At 38.8% G+C, this 20,153-nt stretch overlaps 1 protein-coding gene across 1 annotated transcript in view; it reads left to right on the top strand.

Moving 5' to 3' along the window:
• The window catches only part of TBCK (TBC1 domain containing kinase), a 747,174-nt gene that overhangs the window by 270,089 nt on the left and 456,932 nt on the right, over nt 1-20,153 (top strand). Inside the window, 1 exon segment of the mRNA XM_053703518.1 lies at nt 3,296-3,345. Coding sequence (XP_053559493.1) covers nt 3,296-3,345 — 50 coding nt within the window.

Raw genomic sequence — 20,153 nt, 5'->3', positions numbered from 1 at the left:
GAGCAGAGCTTTCCAAACTTTTCATGTTGGTGAAACACTTTTTAGACCGACATCATTTCGTGACACAGTAATTCAGTTGTACTAGCAAACAGGAGGTTAAACTAATTGTTTTAAGAGATACGGACACAAACATAAATTATATAATAACGAAGTATTTACAAGTAGCAGAATGTATGTGCAAGAATAAAAAAAATGAATATCGCCAATAGCTACTTACTATTTTAATGGGATGTATTAGGTTGATGGGATGAACACAGTTTCTGAATATTTGGTGGAATATTAGATAAAGACACTCACATTTCATTATCAAGCATTTTTAAGCTTCCACTAAAACTTTAAACTTCCTATCCATATATCAAGAGCAGGAGCAGCAATGCACTACTGGGAGCTAGCTGCAAAAAAAAACTTCTGACTTCAGCTCAGCATTTAAGCTGCCGCCCTCAGAGCTCTGCGAGTCTGACTGACTACTGCATTCACGAGCCAATTGAGAAGACTACATGTGCAGTCAGGAGCCAAAGCCGCCAATGGGAATAGTTTCAGTTCCCGCTAAGCTGCACCAATAGGTTAAGATGATCTGTGACCACTAGGTATCAATCACGTGTCAACCACGTGATATGCATGGCAGGCAGGCGGAAAGTCGGAAACCAAAATAAAATGTAAAAAAAAATTAAATAAAAAAAAATATGTGCTGTAGCTGGCACACACCTACGCACTACTGCCGACACACTAATGTGTCACGTGTCACCGTTTGGAAAGCACTGGTGTAGAGATTACCCTCCCACCATGCTCCTCCCAACCCCTGATCCCTCCCAAACAGCTCTTTCCCTCCCTGACCCCCCACTGGTCACCACCAACTTAGGTACTAGCAGACAGTCTGCAAGACTCCAACTCTCAGCTGTAACTTTACATCCAAGACTGCTGGAGCTTCTTGCAGGTCCAACGTATATATACGTTATTAAGTAAGATGAGCTTCGTACCGCATGGTGTATTTATACGTCCAATTGGGTAAAGGGGTTAAAGGGATAGTCTAGTCAAAATTAAACTTTCATGATTGAGTTAGGGCTTGCAATTTTAATCAACTTTCCAATTTACTTTTATCATCACATTTGCTTTGTTCTCTTGGCATGCTTTGTTGAAAACTAAACCTAGGTAGGCTCATATGTTTATTTCTAAGCCCTTCGATTTCACCTCTCATCTCAGTGCATTTTGACAGTTTTTAAAATGCAAGTCTGTCAAAAGAACTGAGATAAAGGGGCAGTCTGCAGAGCCTTAGCTACAAGGTAACCATAGAGGTAAAAAGTCTATTAATATAAGTGTGTTAGTTATGCAAAACTGGGGAAATGGGTAATAAAGAGATTATATATATTTTTAAACAATAAACATTTTCAAGTAGACTGTCCCTTTAAGTAAACAAATACATTTACAGGTCATCTATCTTGATGTGATGAACATGCTACTGCATAATTTAATCTTCTTTTTTTTTTTGATGCATGCATGTTGAAATCTATCTTTTACTGCACAGCTTTCCAAACTTCTCATGTTGGTGACACACTTTTTAGACCTACATCATTTTGCGACACAGTAATTCAGTTGTACCAGCAAACAGGAGGTTAAACTAACTTGCTTTAAGAGATACGGACACATATATAAATTATATAATAACTAAATGTATTTACAAGTAACAGTATGTACAGTATGTGCAGGAATTAATAAAAAGTTTAATAACACCAATAGCTACTTACTATTTTAATGGGATGTATGAGGTTGATGGTATAAACACAGTTTCTGAATATTTCTTGGAATATTAGATAAAGATACTCACATTTTTAAGCTTCCACTTCCTATCCATATATCAAGAGCAGGAGCAGCAATGCACTACTGGGAGCTAACTGCAAAAAAAAACACTTTGACTTCTGACTTCAGCTCAGCGTTTAAGCTGCCGCCCTCAGAGCTCTGCGAGTCCGACTGACTACTGCCCACGTTGCAAACACACTGCTGTCCCACTCACTGACTATACGTGCAGTCACAAGCCGATTGAGGAGACTACACGTGCAGTCACAAGCCGATTGAGGAGACTACACTTGCAGTCAGGAGCCAATGTGCCGCCAAAGCCACCAATGGCAATAGTTTCAGTTCCCATTGAGCTGCGCCAATAGGTTAAGATGATCTGTGACCCACTAGGTATCAACCATGTGATATGCGTAGCAGGCAGATGGAAAGTCGGAAATAAAAAAAAAAAATTTTTTTTTAAAAATTGTGCTGAAGCAGGGACACACCTACACACTAATGTGTCACGTCACACAGTTTGGAAAGCGCTACTGCATTCCAGTGCTGCCCTGTTTGCGCATGCACAGTAACTCTCTTTCAGATACCTGCAGTGTAACGCAAGTACCATAATGGCAGTGTCCATAATTAGATGCAGGTGTATGTAATGTATTTAGTGTTTAATGTCCCTTTAAAATTATCTGTGTCTGAATCATGAAACTTATTTTGTGTGTCCCTTTATCTAAGCAAAAACAGAAAGTGTATGCGTACAATTAACCCCAGGTACCTATTGCTTATTGGGACAATGCTCACTAAAAAGTTATTCACTACAAGAACATTCATTATTCAAATACATCAATGCATCATGCAATATCTATATTATGTAAAAAGGTGACATTCCCACAGGAAAAAATATTTTATTAACAATTTCAGGGACATGAAACCCTATTTTTTTCTTTTATGATTCAGATAGAGAATACAATTTTAAAAAAAAGTTTCCAATTTACTTCTATTATAAAATGTGTTTATTTCTAATGTTATTCTTTGTTGAAGAGATATCTAGATAGGTAGCAACATGAGAGGGAAAAGTGCTGCCATCTAGTGTTCTTAATAATGTATAACATTGTTAGGGACAAACATATATATATATAAAAGTATAGCATTGTTGATGCATATATTGCTGCAGACCTGTTTTCTTGTTATCATTTCCTGCTTTTCAACAAAGGATAATAAGAAAACAGACAGTTTGATAAAAGAAGTAAATTAGAAACTTCTTTAGAATTGTATTTTCTGAATCATTAAATAATATAATGTTGGGTTTCATGTCCCTCTAACAAAAAAATATTTAATACTTTACTACAGGTTTTCTGCTGCCTATGGCTAATACCTACTTTTACTTTATATATAAACTGTATATTAACTAGGGAAGCAGACAGGAACCTCATTATATTGTTTGCAAGTTAACATTAAATATGAGTTGTTATTTTTTAGATTTTTTAATGTATTTATTTGGAATTTTTTTTGGTTTTAGAGATTAAAAGATGTCCCAGGTGAAGCATTTTATCCACTACTGGGAGATGAGTAAGTATAAATATATCTTTGTGCGCTTGGCAATAGTTTTGTCTTCTTAGTGCAAAATATGGATCACATCTGTAAGCAGTATATTGACTGTTGACAGAATGAAAGCAGCAATATATGCCAGGCTAATTATGTCTATTGTGTATACAGCAGAGTATTGATTAAACATGATGATTTGTAATGAAAAATATGCTATGTTAAAGGGACATGAGATTGTAATATAAAATGTTTTATTATGTGGAGTTAAAAAAGACTTTGCAATATAATTTCATTATTTATTTTGCCCCTTATACTATAATATAAATGCTGGGCTTTCTCATTCCCCTGAGTTTCTATACAATAATGGACACAGCCATGTTTCAACTTATCCAGTTATTCTAAATTTAAAACCCTATTATTCTTATCTCATATCTCCGGCTGAGAATCTCATAATTAACAAGTGCATAATAACACTCCAAAGCAGTAAATATTTCTTCCGACAAATCTATTTTCTTCATAAATGGAAAGAGTCCACAACTGCATTCATTACAGTCCGGAGATGCAGGGAGAGTCTTTCTGCAAAACCATCCCGACTCATATTAAGAGCTCCACAAGCAGACAGCGTTGATGAGTTTCGTTGCCTGCTTTTCTTTCATGTAATTAGCAAGAGTCCATGAGCTAGTGACGTATGGGATATACATTTCTACCAGGAGGGGCAAAGTTTCCCAAACCTTAAAATGCCTTTAAATACACCCCTCACCACACCCACAATTCAGTTTTACAAACTTTGCCTCCCATTGAGGTGGTGAAGTAAGTTTGTGCTAGATTCTACGTTGATATGCGCTTTGCAGCAGGCTGAAGCCCGGTTTTCCTCTCAGAGTGCAGTGAATGTCAGAGGGATGTGAAGAGAGTATTGCCTATTTGAATACAATGGTCTTCCTCTAGGGAATCTATTTCATAGGTTCTCTGTTATTGGTCATAGAGATTTCTTCTCCTACCTCCCTTTTCAGATCGACGATATACTCTTATATACCATTACCTCTACTGATTCTCGTTTCAGTACTGGTTTGGCTATCTACTATATGTAGATGATTGTCTTAGGGTAATTAAGTCTTATTTTATTTATGACACTCTAAGCTATGGTTGGGCACTTTATATGTAAAGTTCTAAATATATGTTTTAAACTTATATTTGCCATGATTCAGGATAATCAGTATTCCTTTTTTTCAGACTGTCAGTTTCATTATTTTGGGATAATGCATATGAATAAATATTTTTTCTTACCTTAAAAATTTTTAATTGACTTTTTTCTCTGCGGGCTGTTAGGCTCGCGGGGGCAGAAAATGTTTCAATTTATTGCGTCTTTCTTGGCGCAAACTTTTTTGGCTCAAAATGTTGTCATTTCCGGCGCCATAGTTGACGCCGAGTTTGCTCATGGTTGCGTCATTTTTTGACGCATGTGTGTTACAGATGTTTTTTTGCGCCAAAAAATGTGGGCGTCATACTTGGCGCCAAAAAATGTGGGCGTCATACTTGGCGCCACTTTTTTTCACATTATTTAAGTCTCATTTTTTGGTTGCTTCTGGTTGCTAGAGGATTGTTTATTTTGCATTTTTTTCCCATTCCTGAAACTGTCATTTAAGGAATTTGATAATTTTGCTTTATATGTTGTTTTTTTCTATTACATATTGCAAGATATTTCAAAAGCTGTTCCTGTATCAGAAAATACTGAGGGATTCCTGATGACTGATATCAGTCCTACCAAAGCTAAGTTCATTTATTTTAATGTTATGAATGTTTATATTTAGCTATGGTTTGTAATAAGTTTTTATGATAAACTTTTACATGCAGAGTCCATTAGTATTTATGCATTTATTCTTTTTACATATTATGTACAAGATATACTTAGGAATTTATAAGAATATTTTTCTGATTCTATTCTAAAGGCTTTGTCACCCATCCAGCCTTCTAATAAAATTTTTAGGTCTTTTTTAAACTTCTCATTTAGTTGATGAAGTTTCAAATGACCAACAACATACTGAATTATCCTTCTCTGATGGTGTTTTTTCTCATTCAGAATATTCTTCATCAGATATTGACACTAACAAATCTACTTTTTTATTGAGTACATTCGTTTTTTGTTGAAAAGGTGTTGATTATTTTGTATATTGTAGTAACTAGTTCTTTTGATTTTAAGACTAGCTAATATTTAAATTCTGCTCATCAACCTTCTGTGGTTTATTCAGAAGTTTTTTTCCAGTTCCTGATTCTTTGGAATGGAATAGGCCGGGAATTTCTTTTATTCCTTCTTTAAGGTTTTTAAATTGTATCCTTTGCCGGCAGTTAGTTTTAAGCTTTGAGGAAGATTCCCCAAGTTAATGGGACTATCTCTATTCTTGCTAAACATACTACTATTTCTATAGCAAATAGTATTTATTTATTTTTCCTTGGGAAACTGGTATCTTATTTAAGGAAAATTATTTATTTTCAGGTACTTTTCTTAGACCTGTAATTTATTTGGCTGATGTTGCAACTGCTTCAACTTTCTGGTTGGATACTTTAGTGCAACAAGTATCGGATTATGATTTGTTTAGCATTGTTAAGTTGATCAACATGCTAATAATTTCATTTGTGTAGTCATTTTTTTGATATTTTCGCAAATGAGGTTTAATCTATGTCTTTAGCTATTTTAGCTAGAAGAACTTTGTGATTTCAATCTTGGAATGCTAATTTGTTTTCTAAATTCCATATTTCTTTTTTTCCAAGGTAATCAATTATTTGGTTCACAATTGGATTCAATTCCTCAACTGTTACTCTGAGCTTCAAGATTGAGTTCTAAGGCTAATTTTAAGCTTTTTTTCTTACTAAGGAACGGAATTCTAAATTCTTCCCCAAGTAACATGTTTATAATTGGAAGTTTTCAACATTCAATTTAAGCCATTTCAAAAATCAATGTCAGCTCCCCAAATTTGCATTTAGGTGCAGTTCTTTTTCCAGCTTAGCTGGTAAGGGGCAGGTTAATACTTTTTTTTTTTTTTTAAATAAATTTTTTTTTGTTTGGTTCAATTCTGTCCAAACTTCTTAGATTTGGATACAGAATAGGATTCAGAGTAAAACCGTCTGTGAGAAGTATTTTTTTCTCTAACATATTCCAGCTATTCCAGTAAGGCTCACACTTTTCTGAAGTGTGTTTCAGTCCTATATGTATTGGGTACTTGTGAAGCGCGGCTGGTCACCCGTTGGGGCTCAAGGCGCTGCTCAGACCTGGAGTTTTCTGGGGTATTTATACCAGTTCCTTTTTAGGAACAGGGTTTAGGGGTTTTATTCAAAACTATTCATTATTCTAAAGATAGAAAATCTTTTTGAATTGTCATATAAGTATACCATCTTTTAGAATGGTGTTTATATAGTCTATTCTGCCTTTTTGGTCAGTAATTGCATTACTTGTTTACAATAGATACAATAGCTGCATATCTTCATTTTCTGTTTTTCATTCAGATTATTTTCATTTTCTGAGATTCTCTTTTTTTGACAAGCATTACCAATTTGTTGCTTTTCCTTCTGGTCTAGCGACAGCTCTAAGAATCTTTTCAAGGTTCTCAGTGTTTCCTTATTTGGACGGTCTTGTGGTACTGGCTCAGGCTTTTCGTTCTGCGAAATTTCATATGATTCAACTTTTGTTGTTTCTTCAAGACATGGTTAGAGAATCTTTTTATCAAAAGCTCCTTGATTCTTCAGACAAGGGTCACCTTTTTTTTTAGGTTTCCAGATAGATTGTGTCAATGTCTTTGTCTCTAGCATTTTATTTAATTTTATTCGGTTTCGTTTGTCGGAACCTTCAGTCTCTATTTTTTCCTTCAGTTGCTATATGCATGGAAGTTTTAGGTACTATGGCTGCAGCATTGGATTCGATTCCCTTTGCTCATTTTCATAAGAAACCTTTCCAGTTTTTTATACTGAATTAATGGTGCAGGGATTCTAGGATATCACTTTTAATATCTTTGAATCCCAATGTTCAACTATCTTTGATTTGGTGGTTAGTTCACTATTATATAGTTCTACGGGTCTCTTCGGTTCATTCAACCTGGACCATGATCACTACAGATGCGAGTCTTTTAGGTTGGGAGACTGTCTGGGGATCTCTGTCAGCACAAGGGGTTTGGAAATCTCAGGAGGCGAGATTACCAATCGATTTTTTGGAACTCCATGCATTTTTCAGACTTCTTCAGTTTTTAGCTTCTTTTTGTAGAAGAGATGTTATTGTTTTTCAGACAGACAATGTCACAACTGTGGTGTATGTCAATCATCGGGGTGGGACTCTCAGTCCTTAGGCTGTGAAGAAGTATCTCGGATACTTGCTTGGGCTAAACCCAGCTCCTGTCTAATTTCTGCAGTTCTTTTCCCAGGTATAGATAATTGGGAAGCGGATTATCTCTGTCAATCAAGCTTTTCATCCGGGAGAATGGTCTCTTTACCCAGATGTGTTTTTTTAAAATTGTTCAGATGTGAGGGCTTCCAGAAATAGATTGATGGCATCTCATCTAAACAAGGAACTTCCCAGGGGCCTATTCAGGTCCGGGGATCCTTTGGCGGAAGCAGTGTATGCATTGACACTTCCTTGGAGTTATCAATCTGCCTATATTTTTTCGCCTCTGGTGCTTCTTTTTAGAGTGATTTTCAAAATCATCAGGGAGCAATCTTTTTGTGTTGCTGGTGGCTCCAGCATGGCCGCACAGGTTTTTTGTATATGGTTCTTGTTTGGATGTCCAGTTGCCAATCTTGGTCACTTCCATTAAGGCCAGACCTTATATCTTAACATTCATTTTTTCCATCAGGAACTCAAATTATTAATTTGATGGTATGGAGATTTAACGCTTAGTACTTAGTCTTAGAAGTTTCTCTGACTCAGTGATTAATACTATGTTGCAGGCTCGTAAATCTGTGTCTAGTAAGATTTATTATCGAGTTTGAAAGATTTACATCTCTTGATGCTCTTCTCATAAATTCTTTTGGCATTCTTTTAGAATTCCTAGGATTTTATAGTTTCTTCAGGATGGTTTAGATAAGGGTTTTTGTCTGCAAGTTCCTTGCAAGGACAATTCTCTGTTTTTTGTGTGCTGTTTTCACAGGAAAATTTGCTAATTTTTCTGTTATTCATTGTTTTGTTCAGGCTTTGGTTCGTATCAAGTCTGTCATTTAAGCCAATTTCTCCTTCTTGGAGTCTTAATTTGGCTCTGAGGGCTTTACAGGCTCTTCCGTTTGAGCATATGCTTTCTTTGGACATTTAAATTACTTTCATGGAAAGTATTGTTCCTTTTAGACATTTCTTCAGCTAAGAACAGTTTTTGAATTATCTGCTCTTTCTTGTGAGTCTCCTTTTTCTGATTTTTCATCAGGATAACCTTATCCTGATGAAAAATCAGAAAAAGGAGACTCACAAGGTTTTGCTGTCTTCTTTTCAATTTTTACCTAAAGTTGTGAATTTTAACAACATTAGTATAGGAATTTTTGTCCCTTCCTTGTGTCCTAATACTAAGAATTCTTTGGTGAGATTCTTACATTCTTTGGATGTGGTAAGAGTTTTGAAATTATGTTGAAGCTACTCAGATTTCAGAAAGACTTCTAGTCTATTTGTTATCTTTTCTGGTTTTAGGAAAGGTCAGAAGGCTTCTGCCATTTCTTTGGCATCTTGGTTAAAGCTTTTTGATTAATCTTGCTTATTTGGAGTCGGGTTAATCCCCGCCTCAGAGGATTACGGCTCATTCTACTAGGTCAGTTTCTACTTCCTGCACTTTTAAGAATGAAGCTTCTGTTGATCAGATTTGTAAAGCAACGACTTCTTTGCATACTTTTACTAAATTCTACCATTTTGATGTTTTCTCTTCTTCAGAAGCAGTTTTTTGTAGAATAGTACTTCAGGCAGCTGTTTCAGTTTGATTCTTCTGCCTATAACTTCAGTTTTTTTTTCATTATAAAAATTGAAACTTTTTGATTTGGGTAGTGGATTAATTTTTCAGCGGAATTGGCTGTCTTTATTTTATCCCTCCCTCTCTAGTGACTCTTGCGTGGAAGTTCCACATCTTGGGTATCTGCTATCCCATACATCACTAGCTCATGGACTCTTGCTAATTACATGAAAGAAAACATAATTTATGTAAGAACTTACCTGATAAATTCATTTCTTTCATATTATCAAGAGTCCATGAGGCCCACCCTTTTTGTGGTGGTTATGATTTTTTTGTATAAAGCACAATTATTCCAATACCTTATTTTTTGATGCTTTCGCTCCTTTCTTATCACGCCACTTCTTGGCTATTCGTTAAACTGAATTGTGGGTGTGGTGAGGGGTGTATTTATAGGCATTTTAAGGTTTGGGAAACTTTTCCCTCCTGGTAGGAATGTATATCCCATACGTCACTAGCTCATGGACTCTTGCTAATATGAAAGAAATTAATTTATCAGGTAAGTTCTTACATAAATTATGTTTTTTCTCTCAAGTCCATGGCAGAAGCAACGCTACTATTTGTCACACTTGAAGGGCCGTGTTCCTGTTCCATGGCGTAGATTCCGGTAAGATCGTTTCATTTTACTTTCATCATGGATGTATTGTAATTACAACTGTTTATCCGAGAGGGGCTACAACCTTTCGGGGATAACTTTAACATAGGGTCTCAGTGAGGCTCCTTTTTGGATCTAGGAATCAAGGGTTAATATCTCCTGAGGGGGTTATTGAACAGGGTGGTTTATAATCATGTTTGTTATGTGATTCTGTCTGCTACTGTGTAGTGTTGCTTCGGCTCATGGATATTTTGGAACCTTATGTCCTATGTCTAGTGACACAGCCTTTACGATCGGGCGCACTTTTGCATGAACTGCGCGGTTTACCTTGTGACTCCATTTCCGCATTCCTGACCGTGTGGCGACGGAGAAATCCTGGTCCACTGGTGTCTGGTTCTCTGGAGGTGGTGAGTGCCCCAGCCATTGGGGGTGTAAAGTGCCGTTTAGATTTTTCTTATTGGTCCATTTTTTATTTAGTGTCCCAGTTAAGGAGGATTCTGATTTTTTGGAGACAGATGTCTCTGTTTCAGACTCTACTTCTTGCGAAGAATATGAATTGGCCCGGGTGATACATGCCCATCAGTTATGTTCCGAATGCCGTTTTAGAGTGCTCTGTTCCTCGGGATCGGGGAATCAGGTGCCTACTGAGTCATCCGCCTCTGGGGATTCTATTTCCCACGAGACGAGTTCCCTACCACCAACTCTTACTACGCATGCAGGTAACCCAAACACTATTATCCTTCTATGGAATGTGGCCTTTTCTCACCGGAGGTTACGGCACGGTTCCGCAGGGGCCATATCTTTGGCGCTGGCGCATCTGCACCTCCCGGGAGTGTGCTTATGATTTTGTCCGTGTTCCGTTAACCGGGGCTCGTCAGGGTGGGATCGTCTGGTCTAGTTCAGCCCTCCGGGGGAGCGACTGCCCCTGAGGCCTCAGGGGGTCAACCTTCAGGGCCGGTGTTTTCTTTTGTCCCAGCGGAGATATGTTGTTCGTTATAGACTGTCGCGCCTTTGTGTTCTACTAAGGCACGTTTTAAGCGTTGCTGGAGGATCCCACTCTTAATAAGTCTGGGGATTCTCAGTCTTAATTTATTTTCTACTGGCTTGCATGCATAGAAAGAAGGGGATGAAGTAATCTTCTTATAGTCTTTGTTACTTGTGTATCCTTTTCTAGTTCTGGGCTTGGAAGTCTCAGTCCCCTGTTGGGCTGGTCCTGCGGGTCTGTCCGTTCTTCCTGTGCGATAACCTATGGGCTGCCTTATCTTTTATTTTCATCCGGTGAGGATGATTTTTATTTGGTCTAAAGCTCATGTTGTGGTGTGATGTTTCACTTGCTTCTCTGGAATTGATACTCGCAAATTTGTGGTTGCACTGTTTACAAAAGTCTGTCTGACTGTTCTTTATCCCTCCATCTTGGGGGAGACTCTATGTGGCCTTGACAGTGCTGGGGCCTTTGGTTTCTGGCTGGTCCTGACTGGGTACAAATCCTTCTGTCTTTGAGGTCTAGTTCAGACCCGTGGTGCCTTTTTATGTCTGGTTGGTCTGGTAAAGGCGCCTAGTGATCAAAATATGATTTGTGTTGGTTTCTTGTTTTATTTTACAAGCTTCAACTAGCATCCTGAGATGACTTGAGGGTCAGTGGTTGCTTAGGGGCATGGGGGATTGGTTAAGTCCTCATTGGCCTTTCAATCTAGTGGGCCGGGACTCCATTGAGATCCACAGTGACATGCTCAGTCATTTCCGATTTTTCCGGGAACTGGAGTGTTCCTTCCCATTGTGGGTTGGAGGCTTGTAGGATTTAGCTCCTTCATACCTCTGTTCTTACGGTTTTGCCTTTCATTTTCTCTTTGGAATTGTCCTTTTAGGACTTGTTCCTTTTAGAGGTTCTCTTCCTTTGGGTCGAGACTTTCTGGACTTCATCCGTTTTTTCTGATGGTTTTGGCTGCTTAATTAGGAAGTGACGGTCGTGAGGCTCTGGGAAAAGGTATAAACAGCGCTTCACCTATATAAATATAGGATAGCTAGGGATGTTAATCAATTGGTCAAATGTTATATGGTATAATAATCGATAAATTAAATAAAATAAATGTAAAATACATATTAGTAAAATATGCTGATATGGTCGTGAGGCTCTGTATTCTGTTGGGAGTCTCTTCATCAGGGGCGATAGAATGTTGTCCCTTTTTCCAAGCTTTTTTAGGGGATGTTTTCTGCCTGGGTTCAGGATGCTTTGCATTCTTCTCCCTTGGGTGTGGTCCTCTGGAATGTTAATCTGAAAGGATTATGGAGACTAGCCTTTCTTTCTACTCTCTTTCTGGTTACTCGGTTCTTGTTCTCATTTCCCTTAGTGTTGCCCTTGGGGCCTTTGGGCTCTAGAGAAATTGCGTGACTTTGTCACTGCCTAGCACCTTGTGACCTCCGGGTATGGGTGTTCTCTTCTCTTTGGGCTGGTAATTACCAGTGAGTCCTGTACCCGTTCTCCGGGTTTCCCGGTTCTCATCCCCTGTGAGGTCTGATTGCTTCAGATGGGGTATCTTGTGTTCCCTGAGGGTGTCGTTCATTCTGGGATGATTCTGGGTCCAGGGTTCTTGTCTTGGATCCTTCTTGGATGTCTGGAGACTTATGATCCTGTGGACTGGTTCGGGACGACACAGTTTTTTTAGGGATCCTATGTTGCGACATAGGGGCTAGCTCATTGGGTTCGCAAGCAGGAAGGCCAGAGTTCACATCCACTTTAGGGTACTGGTTATAAACTTTAAGGCCTGACTTGTCCTTCGGACAGAGTGTGCTCCTCTATGGGGAGTTTTTTCTCTGTTGGGTCAACAGTGGTGCCTGGATGTTCTTTTTCATTCGGTCTGTGTTTTGACTTATTTCTGTAAGGGGCAGCATCTGCTGCTCTGTGGGCTCTATTCCACCTGTTGGAATTTGATCTCTCTGTGTAGAGACTGTCTAAGAGAGCTGTGACAGGTCTTCCTATGGATCTATTTCACTTTTCTCTGTTTCAGGTCCCAGGGGGTTCTCCTTGGGAGTACCTTATTTTAAAGGAGCGGATTGGGTTGGCACCCGAGCTATGTTGGGGTGTGTGAGTCCCCCCTTTTTCTTTCCATTCCCTGGGGGCTTGTGGTTGGGGTCTTTCTGTCCCCCCTGTCTATCAGACATGTCTGTCACTTGGGCTGATCCTGTGTTGGAGCAGGATCTGAGATCTGTTGCTCTGCTAAATTTGTCCTCGGAGCATTCGAGGTACGTTCAAGATTTATGGGAAGGACTGATGGCTCTTAGATAGCCTGCAACGTTATCCGCTGGTTAGTGGATACTTAGCAATCTGAAGGATCCTATCTTCAGCTGCTTTCTGCTTGCCCTGCAAGTATTTAAGTTTCAAAGTCATTTTTAGATGACTGCAGCGTGCAGTGGTTTTGCTTCAGGTGTTGTTCGTCAGACCTATCTGAGCTTGCTGCACGAGGTTTCGTTTCTGAATATTTCGGTATTCTGAGCTACCTTTTTGCGACTTGCGGACCTTCCTCTTCAGTTGCTTTTTAGAGTGCGGTTGCACTGTGTTACGGGAAGATCCTCTCTGTTTCAGACTCCCGGTCTTATCCCATGGTTTCTATTTTTCTGGGGTCTGGGCGTTGCCTCCCCTTGTTTCTATGAGACTGGTTGGTCTCTGTTGGTCTGGAGTTCCTTATGCTAGCTGGACAGCTAGCTCAGCATGTTAATGAACTGTGGCTACTCTGCACTGCAGCAAACCGAGGGTTGCAAGTTCGATCCCCGGTGAGGTCTACTTGGCCTTCCTCCTTTTGAGGTTGATAGGATGAGCAGCGTGCAGTGGTTTTGCTTCAGGTGTTGTTCGTCAGACCTATCTGAGCTTGCTGCACAAGGTTTCGTTTCTGAATATTTCGGTATTCTGAGCTACCTTTTTGCGACTTGCGGACCTTCCTCTTCAGTTGCTTTTTAGAGTGCGGTTGCACTGTGTTACGGGAAGATCCTCTCTGTTTCAGACTCCCGGTCTTATCCCGTGGTTTCTGCTTTTCTGGGGTATGGGCGTTGCCTCCCCTTGTTTCTATGAGACTGGTGGGTCTCTGTTGGTCTGGAGTTCCTTATGCTAGCTGGACAGCTAGCTCAGCATACTAATGAACGGTGGCTACTCTGCACTGTAGCAAACCGAGGGTTGCAAGTTCGATCCCCGGTGAGGTCTACTCAGCCTTCCTCCTTTTGAGGTTGATAAGATGAGCAGCGCCTTGAGTCCCTTTAGGGGGCTTAGCCACACTTTACAAGTACATTCATGTTTTCTCCATGTCTTTTCTTTGTGGAAGAATACGGTAGCTTGTTCCCTTTCTTTAGTAAGGGGTGTGTTGTTTGGAGACCGACTGCTGGGTGACGGTGTCTCCTGGAGGCTGTTGACTCAGTCAAGTCTAGTTTCTGTGGTCTCTAGCAAGGCTTGTGGACTATCTGCGGTTAGTGTTTTTGGGCCTCTTCCTTTTTTTCAAAGTTGTTCTCGGCTTTGGACGAAGCGGAATGTTGTTGGGTAGGGGTTTTCAGGCCTGGTGCCCTCGAAATGGGCTGCCTCTTGTACCCTCCTGTACCCTCCCGTTTTTGCATTCAGTGTTCTCTATAGCTTGGGTATTGTTTTCCCCAAAGTTATGAATGCATTGTGGATTCTTTCCATTTATGAAGAAAAACTTAAATTATGCTTGCCTGATAATTTTCTTTTCTTCAGATGGAAAGAGTCTAAAGCTTCCCACCCGTATTTTTCTGTAGGGCGTCTGTTATTTTTGTTCTTCTGGCACATTTTCACCCTGATATTTCTTCTACTGTTCCTTGTTTCCTCGGCAGAATGACTGGGGGATGAGGGAAGTGGGGGGGGTATTTAAGCCTTTTGGCTGCGGTGTCTTTGCCAGGTTCTGAATACCCAAAAGTAATGTATGCAGCTGTAGACTCTTTCCATCTGAAGAAAAGAAAATTATCAGGCAAGCATAATTAAAGGTTTTTTTCCCCATTTGCCGACCCCCGGTATCATGTGACAGTGATCAGACAATCATAGTCTACGTATACCTTGTGAACTTGTGCACATGCTCAGTAGAAGCTTGTGCCTCAAAAATTATATATGAAAAGAATATGCAAAATTTGATAATAGAATTAAATTGGAAAGTCTCTTAAAACTGCTCTATCTAAATCATGAAAGTTTAATTTTGACTTTAGTGTCCCTATAACTGATATATTCCACACAACCATTACTTGAACAGTGACTTTTTTTTTATATCTTTCCCTAACTGTCCTCAGCAGAATACATTAAATAAATGAAAACATGGTGGCACCCATTACTCTATGGAAACTAAAATTGACTTTGCACTAATGTGTTCAATATTTAAACAACTAATATAATTTTTAAAAAAAATTATCATTCTCAGACTAATCTTTGCTTTGAATAAATCATCATTTCATTATGTCTAACATTTATGTAATGTTTAAAAGGACAGTACACTGTAAAATAGTTTTTATAATAATGTATTTTCAATTAATCGTTATACCAGCGGCATATAAAGAGTATAAAATGTTTGTGAAATTACATTTTCAGGATTATTTGTGTATATGAATTAGCTGGTTTTGTTTGTAAACCATAGCCTATTACGGTGCATTGAGTTTCAGGTAGTATCGTATCTCATTATGTTATCACTTCCTTATCTTATATTTGTCTGTAAGCCAAAGCTCAATAATTAGAGAGAAAAATGGAAAAGTATAATTTTATTACTTAACTATCCTGCACCGCACTGGAAGTGTAATTTCTTCTGCTGACTGTGTTTAGTTAGGATTATCAATAGCCTGGGCTCCAGTATAGAAACTTTCAGTATAGGTGGGATACCACAAGCTAAATCAGCCGTTTCAAATGCCAAAATAGGGGTAAAGGAGCTACTTGTAAACACATTAATACACCCCAGCAGTAAAATGGATAATTGGAGACAATTTTTGGCTGAACTGTCCCTTTAATGTCCTGGTGTACAGTGACATGTCTAATAAGCATAAATGATAGATTATTTTTAAAATGTATATATTTATATTACCTCAAAAAAAATTCAGTATTCACATCCCCATCTGCCACATGCATGATTATTATAGCCTTGGTGACTAAATAATCTAGATTTTATTAAAGACAGGAGGCGAATATTTTATGCATAATCTTTACTGACTTCCAAAATAGCAGCAAAGAACAAGTAACATAGAAACAAAAAACAATCAATCAGCAACAAGCAGATAATATAATCCCACAGCAACAGTAAATAGCTTCCTCTTTTCACTGCCGAAAAGAAAAAGTTCTCAACATAAACGGGAGATGGACACCAAGAATCCATCGCAGATCTGCCTGACGTCTGTGACAAAGTGGAAGGTTGAAGACCTTTTACACTGAAAAATAAACAAGGAGAGCGGTAACACTCCTACCAAGAAGGAAAAACCTGAGGAAAAACAAAGGTTAACACGAACAAATAAAATTCACATCACTTTTTTTTTTTTTTTTTTTTTTTCGGGATGGGAAGAGGAGGAAAAATATTCGCCTCCTGTCTTTAATAAAATCTAGATTATTTAGTCCACCAAGGCTATAATAATCCAAATTTTATGGCAAGACAGGAGGCTTCATATTTTATGCATTTTTAACGCCCAGAAAGGACAGACTGGAATGCGTTAGAAACTGGCTTGAAATAGAACTGGGAAAAAGTAGAGGCAGAAGACCAATCTGCCGCCGATAATAAATCTTGAATATTGCAACCGGACAGAAAGGCTCTGGAAGCCGCAGCCCCTCTGACAGAGTGGGCCCCAAAAGAGGAGGAAACTCCCGTCTCTGACATGAGCCATCGAACCCATCTCGCCAAGGTAGGGGAAGAGATAGGACGATGAGGAGGAACAAAAGAAATCAGGAGAGGGCCCGACATGGATCCACGAAGACCCTTAGTCTTGGAAAAATATGCTTTAAGGCAAAGAGCCACACAAATTTGGGGATCTGTCGGAAAATAAGGAAAAAACTAAGATTTTGAAGATGATACGGGAAATGGAAAAGGAAATTCCCTCAGGGGAAAAAGAGATGGAATGAACATCCAGGGCCCTGATGTCAGAGATCCGACGAAAAGAAATCAGGCAAAGCAACATGGTCAATTTCGCGGATAACTGCTTAAGGGAAAGCAAAGAGTTATCGGGCCAATCTCTAAGAAAGGAGAGAACCATATTGACATCCCAAAGGCTCGAATAATGGGATTGGGGGGATTTTTAAGATGAATGGCCTTAAGAAGACAACAGACTAAAGGGTGTCTGCCTGCAGGGACACTCAAAGGGAAGATGACCTGCTGAAATGGCCGAACTAAATAGATTGATCGTGCGGTAAGCCTTACCCTGTGAAAAAATTGTTCTGTATGAAAGTTTACAATTATGGGACATTCTGCTCTGAGGAGAGTCCTGTCCTCCCGATCTAAAGGTTGACGAAGACGTCTCTGAAGAAACCTAGACAGATGAGGAGGGAGAGACCACTCAGAAGAGCGAGGGTGTCTGATATGCTTGGGATTAAAAATGGGATTCCCAGCGGAATCCAGAAGATCCCCATCCGCATCTTTTTCTGATATGCTTGGGATTAAAAATGGGATTCCCAGCGGGATCCAGAAGATCCCCATCCGCATCTTCATCTGTATGAGTCCTCCCAGAGGGGCCTTGAGGATGGGCCAAAGGGGGTTCTCCATCAGAGGGACTGCCCGAATCCCAATCAAGTTCTGGGCAGAAATCCTTCTGATCCAGATCCCTCAAATAAAAAATTTCAGAGTCTGTGTCCAGACTTCCCTGATTAATATCCTCAGGGCTAAGGATTCTTTACCCCGATTTACCTCCGGGGGTGAGGTTCTAACATCCCTATTGGTTTTGCCTGGGTGAAGGGCTTTCATTTTGAGTGCCGGATCTTTCCCTTTTTTAGAGGGGGGAATAGATTGGGAACGCCACTGTCTTTTACGGTCTTGAGGGCACTCTTCCTCTGAATCAGAGGAAAGGGAGGAATCCACAGGAGATTTCTGTCTAACGGGAATTTCAGGGGGAGGGGCAGAAGTGGAGGGTTGTTCCTTCTGTGCTAAGGTCTGTTGCACAGTAAGATTAATAAGATCCAATAATTCCTCTTTGGTAAAAGAGGTCTTATCTGAGGACTCCATTGAACCTGCAATTGCAGAAAAAGGAATAAACTATTAACTGGAAGAAAAAAAAATTAAGAAAATAAAAATATGTTAGCATGATAAAACATCATGCAAAAATAATTTATTAAAATAAATTATATATATGAAAAATTTTAACACTAAAGGCTATATAGATATGCCTCTAAAATTATGTGTATTGTGTAAATCAATGACTGTTCTTTTTATTCCAAAAGACCAAGGGCTAGATTTATCAAAGGCTAGGCGAACTCTGTATGTTCTTCGCCTGTAACTGCGCCTCAGCTCGCCTCCGGAGAGGCACACATGTGCGCCTAAATTTATCAAAAAAATAGACGTAACTTTGTGCAGACGAGCTGGGGCGTAATAATGATAAATTGCGCCTGTCAGAAAAAGCATTTACTCCCTATTTTTCACAGTACATCCCTATAAATATTTCCGCCTCCATGTTTTGATTATTAAAAAAACGTTTTTTAGGTAACTATTTAGCTAATATTTATATTATATAATGTTTCTGTGCTGTTTGTGCCATAAGTTGACACAAAAATAAAATATATCAATATATCGATACATATACATAAAACTTTTGGTACCATATGCGCCTGTGGAAGCGCAAATTACTGGGAATAACAGTATCTTCTTTGCGCTGAACTTTTGAAAAATTAGTTAAAAGAGTAAAGTACTGCATCACAAGATGTAAAAGCATGTATTATAATGGTGTTCGACTCAGTCTGTATGGCGAAATATACAACACGCAATTACAACCGGAATTATCGGCGCAAAGCAATGATGAATAAGCAACTGGGCGTATTTGTAGGTCGGGCTGTTAAATTACGCCTATTACTAATGTATATTGGTGCACTCGGGAGCGCGCCTGTGCGCCTAGGCGAATGCAAGTGGAGTTCGAAGAAGTTTCTTTCAGATTTGCGCAATTATAGGCGCAGAGTGCTTTGATAAATATGAGGATCCGTTTGTATGCGTTATTTTGGACGATATTAGAGGAGAATGGCTTTGATAAATCTAGCCCCAAATGTATTAGTCTTTACTGATGTATTTGGTGTTTTATTGAATTTGTTTAATAAATTTTTGTTTTAATAAATTTTACCTCAAAATATGCTTTGCACTTATTTACACACTACTTTGACAAATTTGCAACGCAGCTCGCGCATCATGCTGCCACAATTCCACAGCCTGATACGCGTCTGCTGGAGGAATGGTGAAAACACGTGTCCAGGCCTGAGAGGCCGACAGTGATCGTCAGGAGGACCGCAACAGCCTGAGAAGATGCCTGCTGACGATGGTGGGAAGAAAAGCCTCAGAATGTTACATAGAGGTGGCAGTAAGTAAGGAAGAAAGGAAAATGAAGTCCCCAAGACCTTTGTGCGGCGGCGGCAGCAGCAGCGTTCAAGAATATGACCGCTACCGTCGCACGCACTGAAACACCAATGAAAGTTGCTAAAATAAGCAGTAAATGTAAAAAATACAAACGGAAAAATACACATAGTTTTATAATAAATTAAGGAGTAATTCTCTACATACCTAAGGGCTAATATATATACAAGCGTTTGCAATAAATTTGAGGAAAGTAAAAAAGTTGTCTACGAAAAAGGAGTACAATTATTATTCTAGTGAATATGAACTAGAAAATTGATAAAGAAAAAACTATTTAATATAATATATATATATATATATATATATATATATATATATATATATATATATATAGATATATATATAGATATATAGATATATATACACACACATAATTATCATTAAAACATAAGAGAAAAACATCACCTGCTGACTGGAAGGCAGCAAAGAAAAGAGGAAGCTATTTACTGTTGCTGTGGGATTATATTATCTGCTCGTTGCTGATTGGTTGTTTTTTGTTTCTATGTTACTTGTTCTTTGCTGCTGTTTTGGAAGTCAGTAAAAGTTATGCATAAAGTATGAAGCCTCCTGTCTTGCCATAAAATCTAGATCATGGTGAAACAGTGTAATGCTGATTGTATTTATTCAGCTTTTTCCAGATATGCTGCATCAGTTGTGAAGTGATTTAGCTTAGCCTTATAGGTAACTTGTCAATGTAAAGAGTTGTAAGCTGGC

This window comes from Bombina bombina, chromosome 2, assembly GCF_027579735.1.
Source record: "Bombina bombina isolate aBomBom1 chromosome 2, aBomBom1.pri, whole genome shotgun sequence".
NCBI lineage: Eukaryota > Metazoa > Chordata > Amphibia > Anura > Bombinatoridae > Bombina > Bombina bombina.
Note: the sequence above shows the minus strand (reverse complement) of the source record. Positions and strands in the feature narration are given on the sequence as shown.